Genomic DNA, 17,014 nt, shown 5'->3' on the forward strand with positions numbered 1-17,014 from the left:
TCTCCTTCCCTCTCCCCCCTCCCTCTCCCCCTTACCATCCCTCCCTCTGCCCCTCCCCCCCTCTCTCCCTCACCTCTCCCCTCCCTCCCTCACCTCTCCTCCTCCCTCACCCTCCCCTCTCCTCTCTCTCCCCCTCCCTCCCCCTCCTCCTCACCCCCTCCCTCACCCCCTCCCTCCCTCCCTCACCTCTCCCTCTCCTCTCTCTCTCTCACCCCCTCCCTCCTTCTCTCTCACCCTCTCCCTCCCCTCTCTCACCCTCTCTCTCTCTCACCGTCTCCTCCCTCCCCCTCTCTCTCCCTCTCCCCCTCACCCTCCCTCACTCTCTCCCCCTCACCCTCTCCTCCCTCCCTCACCTTCTCCCCCTCACCTCTCCCCTCTCTCCCCTCTCCCCCCTCCCTCCTTCCCTCCCTCTCCCCCTCTCACCCTCTCCCTCCCTCCCTCTCCCCCTCTCTCTCTCCCTCCCTCCCTCTCACCCTCTCCCTCCCTCCCTCTCCCTGGCCCGGGCGGGAGGCGGGTTCTGTCTCTCGGAGTCTGGGAGGACGGGCGGACGCGGAGCTGCGGTGCCGGCGGCTGTCGGGCGGAGCGGGAGCGGGACTGAGAGCGGAGGCCGGGCCTGGCCGGGCCGGGAGAGGCTGAGTGCGGGATCGGAGCGGAGCGGAGGGAGCCGCGGGGCCGGAGCGGGGAGAGCGGCGGTCGGGCCGGGCCGGGCTGTGTGTGTCCGGGGCTGGGCCGGGAGTCGGTGCCGCCTCCAGCCGCCGCCCCAGGTCCCCGAGTAGCTGCTGCTCAGTCACCGGGACCGGCACCGACAGACTCCAGGACCAGGCACCGGGACCAGGGACCAGGCTCCAGGACTGGGCACCAGACTCCGGGACCAGGGACCAGACTTCAGGACTGGGCACCAGACTCCGGGACCAGGGACCAGGCACCAGACTCCAGGACTGGGCACCAGACTCCGGGACCAGGGACCAGGCACCAGACTCCAGGACCAGGCACCAGACTCCAGGACTGGGCACCAGACTCCGGGACCAGGCACCAGACTCCAGGACTGGGCACCGGGACCAGGGACCAGACTCCAGGACTGGGCACCAGACTCCGGGACCAGGGACCAGGCACCAGACTCCAGGACCAGGCACCAGACTCCAGGACTGGGCACCAGACTCCGGGACCAGGCACCAGACTCCAGGACTGGGCACCAGACTCCGGGACCAGGGACCAGACTCCAGGACTGGGCACCAGACTCCGGGACCAGGGACCAGGCACCAGACTCCAGGACCAGGCACCAGACTCCAGGACTGGGCACCAGACTCCGGGACCAGGCACCAGACTCCAGGACTGGGCACCAGACTCCGGGACCAGGGACCAGGCACCAGACTCCAGGACCAGGCACCAGACTCCAGGACCAGGCACCAGACTCCAGGACTGGGCACCGGGACCAGGGACCAGACTCCAGGACTGGGCACAGGGACCAGGGACCAGACTCCAGGACTGGGCACCGGGACCGGCACCGACAGACTCCAGGACTGGGCACCGGGACCAGGGACCAGGCACCAGACTCCAGGACCTGGGCACCGGGACCAGGGACCAGACTCCAGGACTGGGCACAGGGACCAGGGACCAGACTCCAGGACTGGGCACAGGGACCAGGGACCAGACTCCAGGACTGGGCACCGGGACCAGGGACCAGACTCCAGGACTGGGCACCGGGACCGGCACCGACAGACTCCAGGACTGGGCACCGGGACCAGGGACCAGGCACCAGACTCCAGGACTGGGCACCGGGACCGGCACCGACAGACTCCAGGACTGAGCACCGGGACCAGGGACCAGGCACCAGACTCCAGGACTGGGCACCAGACTCCGGGACCAGGGACCAGACTCCAGGACTGGGCACCAGACTCCGGGACCAGGGACCAGACTCCGGGACTAGGCACCAAACACCGGGACTAGACACCAGACTCCAGGACTAGACACCAGACTCCGGGACTAGGCACCAAACACCGGGACTAGACACCAGACTCCAGGACTAGACACCAGACTCCGGGACTAGACAGCAGACTCCGGGACTAGACAGCAGACTCCGGGACCAGACACCAGACTCCGGGACCAGGCACCAAACACCGGGACCAGACACCAGACTCCGGGACTAGGCACCAAACACCGGGACTAGACACCAGACTCCAGGACCAGACACCAGACACCGGGACTAGACACCAGACACCGGGACCAGACTCCAGGACCAGACACCAGACACCGGGACCAGATACCAGACTCCGGGACCAGATACCAGACTCCGGGACTAGACACCAGACACTGCGACTAGACACCAGACACCGAGACTAGACACCAGACTCCGGGACCAGACTCCAGGACTAGACACCAGACTCCGGGACCAGACACCAGACTCCGGGACCAGACACCAGACTCCGGGACCAGACACCAGACTCCGGGACCAGACACTAGACTCCGGGACCAGACACCAGACTCCGGGACCAGACACCAGACTCCGGGACCAGACACCAGACTCCGGGACCAGGCACCAGACTCCGGGACCAGACACCAGACACTGAGACTAGACACCAGACTCCGGGACCGGACACCAGACACTAGGACCAGACACCAGGACCAGACACCAGACACTGGGACCAGACACCAGACACTGGGACTAGACACCAGACACCAGTCACTGGGACCAGACAGCAGACACTGGGACTAGACACCAGACACCAGACACTGGGACCAGACACCAGACACCGGGACCAGACACCAGACTCCAGGACCAGACACCAGACACTGTGACTAGACACCAGAACTAGACACCAGACACCGGGACTAGACACCAGACTCCAGGACTAGACACCAGACACTGGGACCAGACACCAGACACTGGGACCAGACACCAGACACTGGGACCAGGCACCAGACTCCGGGACCAGACACCAGACTCTGGGACCAGATACCAGACACCAGACACTGGGACCAGACACCAGACACTGGGACCAGGCACCAGACTCCGGGACCAGACACCAGACTCTGGGACCAGATACCAGACACCAGACTCTGGGACCAGACACCAGACACTGGGACCAAACACCAGACACTGGGACCAAACACCAGACTCCGGGACCAGACACCAGACTCCGGGACCAGACACCAGACTCCGGGACCAGACACCAGACTCTGGGACCAGACACCAGACACTGGGACCAAACACCAGACTCCGGGACCAGACACCAGACACCAGACTCTGGGACCAGACACCAGACACTGGGACCAAACACCAGGCTCCGGGACCAGACACCAGACTCCGGGACCAGACACCAGACTCCGGGACCAGACACCAGACTCTGGGACCAGACACCAGACACTGGGACCAGACACCAGACTCTGGGACCAGACACCAGACACTGGGACCAGACACCAGACTCTGGGACCAGACACCAGACACTGGGACCAAACACCAGACACTGGGACAAGACACCAGACTCCGGGACCAGACACCAGACTCTGGGACCAGACACCAGACACTGGGACCAGACACCAGACTCTGGGACCAGACATCAGACACCGGGACCAAACACCAGACTCCGAGACCAGACACCAGACTCCGGGACCAGGCACCAGACTCTGGGACCAGACACTGGGACCAGGCAACAGACTCCGGGACCAGACACCAGACTCTGGGACCAGACACTGGGACCAAAGACCAGACTCCGGGACCAGACACCAGACTCTGGGACCAGACACCAGACACCAGACTCTGGGACCAGACACCAGACACTGGGACCAAACACCAGACTCCGGGACTAGACACCAGACTCCGGGATCAGACACCAGACTCCGGGACCAGACACCAGACTCTGGGACCAGACACCAGACACTGGGACCAGGCACCAGACTCTGGGACCAGACACCAGACACTGGGACCAGACACCAGACATTGGGACCATACACCAGACACTGGGACCAGACACCAGACTCTGGGACCAGACACCAGACACTGGGACCAAACACCAGGCACTGGGACCAAACACCAGACACTGGGACAAGACACCAGACTCCGGGACCAGACACCAGACTCTGGGACCAGACACCAGACACCAGACACTGGGACCAGACACCAGACTCTGGGACCAGACATCAGACACCGGGACCAAACACCAGACTCCGAGACCAGACACCAGACTCCGGGACCAGACACCAGACACTGGGACCAAACACCAGACACTGGGACAAGACACCAGACTCCGGGACCAGACACCAGACTCTGGGACCAGACACCAGACTCTGGGACCAGACATCAGACACCGGGACCAAACACCAGACTCCGAGACCAGACACCAGACACTGGGACCAGACACCAGACTCTGGGACCAGACATCAGACACCGGGACCAAACACCAGACTCCGAGACCAGACACCAGACACTGGGACCAGGCACCAGACTCTGGGACCAGACACTGGGACCAGACACCGGGACCAGACACCGGGACCAGGCACCAGACTCCGGGACCAGACACTGGGACCAGACACCGGGACCAGGCACCAGACACCGGCACCATGCCCAGGAACCGCGCCTTCTCGGAGCCGGAGTACTCGGCGGAATGCTCGGTCAGCCTGCCCTCTGACCCTGAGCAGGGTGTGGAGCGGAGTCGGGAGGTCACGGTGCGAAGTTCCGGCTGCTGCCTCTGCCTCCCTCGCTTCATGAGACTGACCTTTGTCCCCGAGTCACTGGAGAACCTGTACCAGACATACTTCCGCCGGCAACGGCACGAAACACTCCTGGTGCTGGTGGTCTTCGCCGCACTATTTGACTGCTACATCATTGTCACTTGTGCGGTGCTCTACCCCAGCGACAAGCTGGCCACGCTGCTGGTGGCCGGAGTCGGACTGGCCATACACCTCCTCCTCTTCGTCCTGTGTCGCTTCGGGCTCCTCCCGGATAGAATCTCCCAGAAGGTGGTGCCCTACACCCTCTGGGTCCTCATCGCTGCCCAGATCTTCTCCTACCTCGGCCTCAACTTCTCGCACTCCCATGAGGCCAGTGACACGGTTGGCTGGCAGGCCTTCTTCACCTTCTCGTTCTTCATCACCCTCCCACTCCAGCTAACACCCATTGTCCTCATCACCACCATCAACTGTGGCATTCACACCCTGGTCCTGGGGGTCACAATCGCCCAGCAACAGCAAGACCAGATCAATGGCACGGAGCTGGTGCAGCAGGTACAGTGCTGGGCATTTCTGGCCGATCCCGGGGACATAGTGTAGACCCTGGGCCAGCTTTCAGCCTCAGGACAATGGGGCCTGGGGAATATATTATCCGGGGATGGGATCGAAGCGGCAATGGTTGTTCACTGGGGCTAACTCAACTCGCTGGGGAGAGAAAAGGGACTGAGGGATAGGGGGAGAAGGTGGGTAGGTGGGGTTGGGGGATATGGGGAGAAGGTGGGTAGGTGGGGTTGGGGATATGGGGAGAAGGTGGGTAGGTGGGGTTGGGGGATATGGGGGGTAGGTGGGGTTGGGGGATATGGGGAGAGGGTGGGTAGGTGGGGTTGGGGGATATGGGGAGAAGGTGAGTAGGTGGGGTTGGGAGATATGGGGAGAAGGTTGGTAGGTGGGGTTGGGGGATATGGGGAGAGGGTGGGTAGGTGGGGTTGGGGGATATGGGGAAGGTAAGTAGGTGGGGTTGGGGGATATGGGGAGAAGGTGGGTAGGTGGGGTTGGGGGATATGGGGAGAAGGTGGGTAGGTGGGGTTGGGGGATATGGGGAGAAGGTGGGTAGGTGGGGTTGGGGGATATGGGGAGAAGGTGGGTAGGTGGGGTTGGGGGATATGGGGAGAAGGTGGGTAGGTGGGGTTGGGGGATATGGGGAAGGTAAGTAGGTGGGGTTGGGGGATATGGGGAGAGGGTGGGTAGGTGGGGTTGGGGGATATGGGGAAGGTAAGTAGGTGGGGTTGGGGGATATGGGGAGAAGGTGGGTAGGTGGGGTTGGGGGATATGGGGAGAAGGTGGGTAGGCGGGGTTGGGGGATATGGGGAGAAGGTGGGTAGGTGGGGTTGGGGGATATGGGGAGAAGGTGGGTAGGCGGGGTTGGGGGATATGGGGAGAAGGTGGGTAGGTGGGGTTGGGGGATATGGGGAGAGGGTGGGTAGGTGGGTTGGGGGATATGGGGAGAAGGTGGGTAGGTGGGGTTGGGGGATATGGGGAGAAGGTGGGTAGGTGGGGTTGGGGGATATGGGGAGAAGGTGGGTAGGTGGGGTTGGGGGATATGGGGAGAAGGTGGGTAGGTGGGGTTGGGGGATATGGGGAGAGGGTGGGTAGGTGGGTTGGGGGATATGGGGAGAAGGTGGGTAGGTGGGGTTGGGGGATATGGGGGGTAGGTGGGGTTGGGGGATATGGGGAGACGGTGGGTAGGTGGGTTGGGGGATATGGGGAGAAGGTGGGTAGGTGGGGTTGGGGGATATGGGGGGTAGGTGGGGTTGGGGGATATGGGGAGAAGGTGGGTAGGTGGGGTTGGGGGATATGGGGAGAAGGTGGGTAGGTGGGGTTGGGGATAGGGGGAGAAGGTGGGTAGGTGGGGTTGGGGATAGGGGGAGAAGGTGGGTAGGTGGGGTTGGGGGATATGGGGAGAAGGTGGGTAGGTGGGGTTGGGGGATATGGGGGGTAGGTGGGGTTGGGGGATAGGGGGAGAAGGTGGGTAGGTGGGGTTGGGGATATGGGGAGAAGGTGGGTAGGTGGGGTTGGGGGATATGGGGGGTAGGTGGGGTTGGGGGATATGGGGAGAAGGTGGGTAGGTGGGGTTGGGGGAGAAGGTGGGTAGGTGGGGTTGGGGGATATGGGGAGAAGGTGGGTAGGTGGGGTTGGGGGATATGGGGGGTAGGTGGGGTTGGGGGATAGGGGGAGAGGGTGGGTAGGTGGGGTTGGGGGATATGGGGAGAAGGTGGGTAGGTGGGGTTGGGGGATATGGGGAGAAGGTGGGGTTGGGGGATATGGGGAGAAGGTGGGTAGGTGGGGTTGGGGATATGGGGAGAAGGTGGGTAGGTGGGGTTGGGGGATATGGGGGGTAGGTGGGGTTGGGGGATAGGGGGAGAGGGTGGGTAGGTGGGGTTGGGGGATGGGGAGAAGGTGGGTAGGTGGGGTTGGGGGATATGGGGAGAAGGTGGGTAGGTGGGGTTGGGGGATATGGGGAGAAGGTGGGTAGGTGGGGTTGGGGGATATGGGGAGAAGGTGGGTAGGTGGGGTTGGGGATATGGGGAGAAGGTGGGTAGGTGGGGTTGGGGGATATGGGGAGAGGGTGGGTAGGTGGGGTTGGGGGATATGGGGAGAGGGTGGGTAGGTGGGGTTGGGGGATATGGGGAGAAGGTGGGTAGGTGGGGTTGGGGGATATGGGGAGAAGGTGGGTAGGTGGGTTGGGGGATATGGGGAGAAGGTGGGTAGGTGGGGTTGGGGGATATGGGGAGAAGGTGGGTAGGTGGGGTTGGGGGATATGGGGAGAAGGTGGGTAGGTGGGGTTGGGGGATATGGGGAGAGGGTGGGTAGGTGGGGTTGGGGGATATGGGGAGAACGTGGGTAGGTGGGGTTGGGGGATATGGGGAGAAGGTGGGTAGGTGGGGTTGGGGGATATGGGGAGAAGGTGGGTAGGTGGGGTTGGGGGATATGGGGAGAAGGTGGGTAGGTGGGGTTGGGGGATAGGGGGAGAAGGTGGGTAGGTGGGGTTGGGGGATATGGGGAGAAGGTGGGTTGGGGGATATGTGAATGAACAGGAGTGGTTGGGCTGGACGTTTGTTTCCTGTTTCTGAATATAATGTATGACACGGGCAGTGGCTCGGGGGACTGCAGTAGATTTGAGGACGTGTTCCTGTGTTAACGGAGTTGAGTATTGTTTACTGAGGCAGCTTCACTCTGGGCTGGTCTGTAACTGCAGCAACATGAAGCTTTGCAAACAGGACCAAGTCTGCACCTCGGGCCTCGTACTGTACTGAGCCAATCCGCTTAGGAAAGTCCCAGGCTCTGTCCCCGGCCTGTGCTGACCTCTCCCAGTGTGGTACTAAGCCCCACACACAGCAGGGAAGGCCCAGGCTCTGTCCCCGGCCTGTGCTGACCTCTCCCAGTGTGGTACTAAGCCCCACACACAGTAGGGAAGGCCCAGGCTCTGTCCCCGGCCTGTGCTGACCGCTTCCAGTGTGGGACTGAGCCCAACGACAACCTACCTTTATATAGTGCCTTCACAAAGTATGTGGAACATCCCAAGGTGCATCACAGGAGTGTCATCAGACTGAAATTGACACCGAGACAAAGGAGAAATTAGTGCACAGGTTTTAAGGAGGAGAGTGAGACGGAGAGGTTTCGGGAGAGTATGCAGAGCTTGGGGCCCAGGCAGCTGAAGACACGGCCACTGATGGTGATTAAAATCAGGGATTCTCAAGAGGGCAGAATTGGAGGAGTACAGAGATCTCGGAGGTGGAGAGATTACAGAGATAGGGAGGGATGAGGTCATGGAGAGTGTGACAATAAGGACGAGAATTGTAAAATCGAGGCGTTGCTTAACCGGGAGCCAATGTAGGTCAGCGAGCACAGGGACGACATGCAAGCCGTGATCCTGACCAGCGGATCGATCACAGACCCCAATCCATGTCCGGACCGGGGTCAAGCAGGGCTGTGTCATCGCGACAACCCTCTTCTCAATCTTCCTCACTGCCATGCTCCACCTCACAGTCAACAAGCTTCCTGCTGGAGTGGAACTAAACTACAGAACCAGTGGGAACCTGTTCAACCTTCGCTGTCTCCAGACCAGGTCCAAGATCACCCCAACCTCTGTTGTACGCGGACGCCGCCTGTGTCTGCGCACATACAGAGGCTGAACTCCAAGTCATACTCAACATTTTCACTGAGGTGTGTGAACGCATGGGCCTTACGCTAAACATCCGTAAGACAAATGTCCTCCACCAGCCTGTCCTCACTGCACAGCACTGCCCCCCAGTCATCAAGATCCACGGCGCGGCCCTGGACAACGTGGACCATTTCCCACACCTCGGGAGCCTCTTATCAACAAAAGCAGACATTGATGAGGAGATTCAACACCGCCTCCAGTGCGCCAGTGCAGCCTTCAGCCGCCTGAGGAAAAGAGTGTTCGAAGACCAGTCCCTCAAATCTACCACCAAGCTCATGGTCTACAGGGCTGTAGTGATACCCGCCCTCCTGTATGGCCCAGAGACATGGACCATGTACAGTAGACACCTCAAGTCGTTGGAGATATATTACCAACAATGTGTCCACAAGATCCTGCAAATCCCCTGGGAGGACAGATGCACCAACATTAGCGTCCTCGCCCAGGCCAACATCCCCAGCATCGAAGCACTGACCACACTCGACCAGCTCCGCTGGGCAGGCCACATTGTTCGCATGTCCCCCAGACACGAGACTCCCAAAGCAAGCGCTTCACAGCAAACGAGCCCCAGGTGGGCAGAGGAAACGTTACAGGGACACCCTCAAAGCCTCTCAGATAAAGTGCAACGTACCCACTGACACCTGGGAGTCCCTGGCCAAAGACTGCCCTAAGTGGAGGAAGTGTATCCGGGAGGACACTGAGCACCTCGAGTCTCATCGCCAAGAGCATGCAGAAACCAAGCGCAGGCAGCGGAAGGAGCGTGTGGCAGACCAGTCCCACCCTCCCCTTCCCTCAACCACTGTCTGTCCCACCTGTGACAGGGACTGTGGTTCCCGTATTGGACTGTTCAGTCACCGAAGGACTCAGTTTTGGAGTGGAAACAAGTCGATTCTGAGGGACTGCCTGTGATGGTGATGGGTGAGCGGGACTTGCTGCGATTTAGGACACGGGGCAGCCGAGTTTGGATCATCTCAAGTTTATGGAGAGTGAAAGATAGGAGGCCAGCCAGGAGTGCGATGGAATAGTCAAGACTCGAAGTAACAAAAGCATGGATGAGGGCTTCAGCAGCGGATGAGCTGAGACAGGGGTAGAGACAGGTGATGTTATGGAGGTGGAAATAGGCGGTTTTAGTTGTGCTGCGGATATATAGTCGAAAGCTCATTTTAGGGTCAAATATGACACCAAGGTTGTGAACAGTCTGGTTCAGCCTCAGACAGAGGTTGGGGAGAGGGATGGAGTCAGTGTCGAGGGAACGCAGTTTGTGGCGGGGACCGAAAACAATGGCTTCGGTCTTCCCAATATTCTATTGGAGAAAATTTCTGCTCATCCAGAACTGGATGTGGGACACGCAGTCGGACAGTTTAGAGACCGAGGAGGGGTGGAGAGAAGTGGGGGTGAGGTAGAGATGGGTGTCTCAGTGTACATGTGGAAACTGACGCTGTGTTTCCGGATGATGTCACCGAGGGGCAACATGTAGATGGGAAATAGGAGGGGCCAAGGATAGATCCCTGGGGGACACCAGGGGTAACGATGCAGGGGCGGGAAGAGAAGCCATTGCAGGAGATTCTCGGGCTACGATTAGATGGATAAGAATGGAACCAGACGAGTGCAGTCCCACCCAGCTGGACGATGGTGGAGAGGTGTTGGAGGAGGACGGAGTGGTCAACGTGTGAAAGGCTGCAGTCAGGTCAAGAAGGACGAGGAGGGGTAGTTTACCCCGGTCACAGGCAGAGGCGGAGATAGAGGTAGAGGTAGGAGGGCCTTACAATGGAGAGGATATAGGCTCAGCTCAGGGTCACACGGAGAGCAGGAAGGGCCCAGGCTCCAACCACAGCCTCAGTGATTCACTGACCTCACAAAAGGCAGCAGAACTGGGCTACAGTTGGCCTGTGGACCCGTGGGTTAGAGAGAGGGGAAATCAGCCAGGGTTCCTGCCCCTGATCACTGCCCAGTGACCCCTGGGTTAGAGAGAGGAGAAATCAGCCAGGGTTCCTGCCCCTGATCACTGCCCAGTGACCCCTGGGTTAGAGAGAAGGGAAATCAGCCAGGGTTCCTGCTCCTGATCACTGCCCAGTGACCCCTGGGTTAGAGAGAGGAGAAATCAGCCAGGGTTCCTGCCCCTGATCACTGCCCAGTGACCCCTGGGTTAGAGAGAAGGGAAATCAGCCAGGGTTCCTGCTCCTGATCACTGCCCACTGACCCCTGGGTTAGAGAGAGAGGAAATCAGCCAGGGTTCCTGCTCCTGATCACTGCCCAGTGACCCCTGGGTTAGAGAGAGGAGAAATCAGCCAGGGTTCCTGCCCCTGATCACTGCCCAGTGACCCCTGGGTTAGAGAGAGAGGGGAAATCAGCCAGGGTTCCTGCCCCTGATCACTGCCCAGTGACCCCTGGGTTAGAGAGAGAGGGGAAATCAGCCAGGGTTCCTGCTCCTGATCACTGCCCAGTGACCCCTGGGTTAGAGAGAGAGTGGAAATCAGCCAGGGTTCCTGAACCCCTGATCACTGCCCAGTGACCCCTGGGTTAGAGAGAAGGAAAATCAGCCAGGGTTCCTGCTCCTGATCACTGCCAAGTGACCCCTGGGTTAGAGAGAGGGGAAATCAGCCAGGGTTCCTGCCCCTGATCACTGCCCAGTGACCCCTGGGTTAGAGAGAAGGGAAATCAGCCAGGGTTCCTGCTCCTGATCACTGCCCACTGACCCCTGGGTTAGAGAGAAGGGAAATCAGCCAGGGTTCCTGCTCCTGATCACTGCCCAGTGACCCCTGGGTTAGAGAGAAGGGAAATCAGCCAGGGTTCCTGCTCCTGATCACTGCCCAGTGATCCCTGGGTTAGAGAGAAGGGAAATCAGCCAGGGTTCCTGCTCCTGATCACTGCCCAGTGACCCCTGGGTTAGAGAGAGGGGAAATCAGCCAGGGTTCCTGCTCCTGATCACTGCCCAGTGACCCCTGGGTTAGAGAGAGGGGAAATCAGCCAGGGTTCCTGCTCCTGATCACTGCCCAGTGACCCCTGGGTTAGAGAGAGAGGAAATCAGCCAGGGTTCCTGCTCCTGAATACTGCCCAGTGACCCCTGGGTTAGAGAGAGGGAAATCAGCCAGGGTTCCTGCTCCTGATCACTGCCCAGTGACCCCTGGGTTAGAGAGAGGGGAAATCAGCCAGGGTTCCTGCTCCTGATCACTGCCCAGTGACCCCTGGGTTAGAGAGAGAGGAAATCAGCCAGGGTTCCTGCTCCTGATCACTGCCCAGTGACCCCTGGGTTACAGAGAGGGAAATCAGCCAGGGTTCCTGCTCCTGATCACTGCCCACTGACCCCTGGGTTAGAGAGAGGGGAAATCAGCCAGGGTTCCTGCTCCTGATTACTGCCCAGTGACCCCTGGGTTAGAGAGAGGGGAAATCAGCCAGGGTTCCTGCTCCTGATCACTGCCCAGTGACCCCTGGGTTAGAGAGAGAGGGGAAATCAGCCAGGGTTCCTGCTCCTGATCACTGCCCAGTGACCCCTGGGTTAGAGAGAGGGGAAATCAGCCAGGGTTCCTGCTCCTGATCACTGCCCAGTGACCCCTGGGTTAGAGAGAGAGGGGAAATCAGCCAGGGTTCCTGCTCCTGATCACTGCCCAGTGACCCCTGCTGTAATGTTTGTGCCGGCGTGGAGTTAGAGGCAGCGTGTGGTTGGAGCTAGAAGATAAGACAAAGGCAAATGGAATGTTGGCCTATATTGCCGGGGGATCGAGTATAAAAGCAGAGAGGTCCTGCCGAGTAGCCTCGAGGGGCCAGGTGCTCTTATCTTATTGAAATGTTTAAGATACTGATGGGGCTCGACAAAGTAGATGCAGAGAGGATGTTTCCCCTCGTGGGGGAAATCTGGAACTAGGGGCATAGTTTCAGAATAAGGGGCCGCCCATTTAGAACTTAGATATAGAGGAATTTCTTCTCTCAGAGGGTCGTGAATCTGTGGAATTCGCTGTCCCAGAGAGCTGTGGAGGCTGGGTCATTGAATATATTTAAGGTGGAGATAGACAGATTTTTGAGCGATAAGGGAGTGACGGGTTATGGGGAGCGGGCGGGGAAGTGGAGCTGAGTCCATGATCAGATCAGCCATGGTCGTATTAAATGGTGGAGCAGGCTCGAGGGGCTGAATGCCGACTCCTGCTCCTATTTCTTATGTTCTTATGTTGACTCTGCCCGATCCCATTATTATTTTCTCAGTGCCCTGTTACCACATCCTTAATAATAGATTCGAGCATTTTCCCTACGACTGATGTCAGACTAACTGGTCTGTAGTTCCCCGTTTTCTCTCTCCCTCCTTTCTTAAATAGCGGGGGTTACATTAGCTACCTTCCAATCCGCGGGAACCGTTCTAGAATCTATGGAAGTTTGGAAGATGACAACCAATGCATCCACTATCTCTATTCCACCTCTTTCAAACCCCTAGGATGTAGGCCGTCGGGTCCAGGGGATTTATCAGCTTTCAGTCCCATCCATTTCCCGGTACTATTTTTTACTAATACTAATTTATTTCTGTTCCTCATTCTCGCCAGACCCTTGGTTCTCCACTATTTCCGGGAGGTTTCTTGTGTCTTCTTCCGTGAAGACAGACACAAAGTATTTGTTTAAGTTCTCTGCCATTTCCTTATTCCCCATTATACTTTCTCCTGTCTCAGCCTGTAGGGGACCCACATTTACTTTCATTATACAAGCTTTTACCATCTGTTTTTATATTCTATTTTCCCTTTATCATTTTCTTGGTCCTTTGCTGAATTCTAAAATCCTCCCAATCCTCAGGCTTACTGCACTTTTTAGCAACATTACAAGCCTCTTCCTTTGATCTAATACTATCTTTAATATAAAATTCTATCATATTATGGTCACTCTTCCCTAAAGGCCCCTTTACTACAAGGTTATTAATTAACCTTTTCTCATTGCATAATACTAGATATAAAACAGCCCGTTTCCTAGTTAGTTCCTCAACATACTGATCTGGAAACCAGCTCATATACATTCCATGAATTCCGCCTCTACACTATGACGATGATATTGCTGCATGTTTGGTTTGCCCAGTCTATATGTAGATTAAAGTCCCCTGTAATTACCCTTGTTACATGCACCTCTAATTCCCTGATTGATACTGTGCCCTACATTACCAGTACTGTTTGGGGGCCTATAAACAACTCCCACCGATGTTTTCTGCCCCTTGCTGTTTCTTAGCTCCACCCAAACTGATTCTATGTCTTGATTTTCCGAGCTAAGATCCTTTCTCTCTCCTGTCTTTATCACATCCTTTATTATCTGGGATACCCCTCCTCCTTTTCCATTTTGTTTATCGTTTCTAAAAGTTAAGTATCCTGGAATATTTAGTTCCCAAACGTGGTCACTTTACAACCACGTCTCTGTAATGGCTATTAGACCAAACCTATTCCTTTCTATCTGCGCTATTAATTCATCTATTTTGTTGCGAGTGCTTCGTGCATTCAGATATAATGCCTTTAGCTCTGACTTTTGTCTATTTTTCCCTGATGGACAGCAATGCCCTCTTGTTACTCTCTGTCCCTTCCTGACCCACTCGGCTTATTTTTACCCAAACTCTGCTCTGCTCTACAGCCTTGACATTTCTCTTGCTGCTTTGAAATTTACTCTTTCCTCAAACCTCCCATCATTAGTTTAAAGCCCTGTCTACTGCCCTAGTTATTTCATTCTCCAGGACACTGGTTCCAGCCCAGTTCAAGTGGAGCCCGTCCCAACGGAACAGCTCCCTCTTGTCCCAGTACAGGTGTCAGTGCCCCATGAATTGAACCTCCTTCCTCCCACACCACTCTTTGAGCCTGGTGTTTAACTTTCTAATCTGCTTATTGGCACGAGGCTCAGGTAACAACCCAGAGATCATTACCTTTCAGGTTCTGCTTTTTTAATTTGGACCCCAACACCTCAAACTCTCTCTGCGGAACCTCATTCCTAGTCCTACCTATGTCGTTAGTTCCTACGTGGACCACGACAACTGGATCCTCCCCCTCCCCCTCCAAGTTCCTCTCCAGCCGCGAGGAGATGTCTTTAACCGTGACACCGGGCAGGCAACACAGCCTTCAGAACTCCCAGTCATGGCTGCAGAGAACAGTATCGATCCCTCTGACTATACTGCCCCCTACCACCACCACATTCTCTTTCACTACTCCCCCCTTCCCCCTTGAATGGCCTCCTGCACCGTGGTCCCATGGTAAGCCTGCTTATCCATCCTGCAGGCTTTTCCCTCATCCACACAGGCAGCAAAAACCTCAGACCTGCTGATACTCCTCCAGCACTGCACCCAGGGTCCCCTTACCTGCCTGAGTTACAGTCACAGCCTCCTTCCCTGTCCACTAACCAGACCTGCACCACTACCTAACCTAAGGGATGTGACTGTCTCCTGGATCAAAGTATCCAGGTAACTCTCCCTGCTCCCCCACAATGTCTGCACCTCAGACTCCAGCTCAACAACTCGGAGCCGAGGTCCCTCGAGTTGCAGATGTGGTTACCCTGCCATCTCTAACCTTGTTTTATTTATTCATTAATTCAAGCTTTTATTCCAGCGATATTTTAGTTTTATTGTTTAATTATTTTATCCGTTCGAAGTTATTAGTTTAATAAGTAGTAGCAAGTTACAGTTTCTCAGCTCTTAATTTAACCCTTTTCCCGAACTTAGAGAGCAAATAAAAGCTGTAATACTCACCAACCAATCAGCTCCCTGCTCCCCTGTAACGTCACTCTTTGATTTTTTTTGCTCTTTTTATACTGCTTGCTGTGCCCCCCCACTGCTCCCCCACCCCCCGCCCGCCCTGTGTAAACTGCACTCAGTCTGCAAAGCTCTTTACCCTCAGTTCCTAACGTGGGCTACGGGTTCCACGGACACACTCCCACCTCCTCGGGTACCATCCCCAGAGGGCGATTGTCCCAACAATATTCAACCTTTGAGGCATTACAGACAAAGCCAATCCAGCTCCCTCCCAATGTACTCACTCACACACTCTCACACTCATACTCACACTCATACTCACACACTCACTCACACACTCACTCACACACTCTCACACTCATACTCACACTCATACTCACACACTCACTCACATACTCACTCTTTCACACACTCTTTCACACTCACTCACACAGTCACTCATACACTCACACACTCACTCACACACTCACTCACACACTCACTCACACTCTCACACTCATACTCACACTCATACTCACACACTCACTCACACACTCACTCACACACTCACTCTTTCACACACTCTTTCACACTCACTCATACACACATCCCTCTCACTCACACACACTCTCATACATTCTCACACATACACTCACTCTCACACAATGATTGTCCAACGGTTGACCAATGATTGACCAATGGTTGACCAATGGTTGACCAATGGTTGACCAATGATTGACCAATGGTTGACCAATGATTGACCAATGGTTGACCAATGGTTGACCAATGGTAACACTTCCCGTGCCTTCAACCACGACAGTGAGCTTGTTAGTCATGCAGTAATGTTCTTCTCTACCAGCTATTGGCCAACATCAGTATCTACCTGTGTGCCATCACCGTGGGGATCATGTCCTTCTACATGGCGGATCGCAAGCATCGCAAAGCATTCCTCGAGGCTCGGCAATCTCTGGAGGTGAAACTCAACCTGGAGGAACAGAGTCAACAGCAGGTGAGAGTGCCTGGGATGTCCTTCATTTTAATATTTACATCCAGGAGGTTGTGGATATATCGCACACTGTCCAACCCGTGTCACCTGACAGCTGCAATTGTAGACATTTTACCAGAATGCTCTTCTCACTAACACTGAATGTCAATTTCCAGGGGTGAAGCTTCTCCCCCAGGATCCCCTCACCTTGCACTCCCCAATTGAACCCCACTTCCCGCATCCTCCACAAAGTTAGCCCATTTCCCCAGACACTTTCTGTAATGATCCAGAACATTCCACATTCGGCTCCCTCCATATGGCAAAGTTCCAATCAATCTCCTCCTTTTGTATCTGCTGCGGGTTTGGAGATCACAACCTTGATTTTCCGATTTCCTGACCGGCGGAATGAATTGCTCTGTGGTTAAATTGTCAGTTTCTTTTCTCATTGTCAATATCTGTCAATTTCTCCTCA

At 56.5% G+C, this 17,014-nt stretch overlaps 1 protein-coding gene across 1 annotated transcript; it reads left to right on the top strand.

Annotated features, from left to right (window-relative positions):
* Positions 1–3,822: 3,822 nt before the first annotated feature.
* LOC139249311 (adenylate cyclase type 3-like) lies at positions 3,823–16,566 on the top strand (the record flags this gene model as incomplete). Its single annotated transcript, XM_070872291.1, has 2 exons — positions 3,823–5,220; positions 16,417–16,566. Coding segments are annotated over exons 1-2 (813 nt in total), but the record flags the coding sequence as incomplete, so codon positions are not given.
* Between the last annotated feature and the right edge of the window lie 448 nt (positions 16,567–17,014).

The sequence above is a fragment of the Pristiophorus japonicus genome, unplaced genomic scaffold, assembly GCF_044704955.1.
Source record: "Pristiophorus japonicus isolate sPriJap1 unplaced genomic scaffold, sPriJap1.hap1 HAP1_SCAFFOLD_3008, whole genome shotgun sequence".
Classification (NCBI taxonomy): domain Eukaryota; kingdom Metazoa; phylum Chordata; class Chondrichthyes; family Pristiophoridae; genus Pristiophorus; species Pristiophorus japonicus.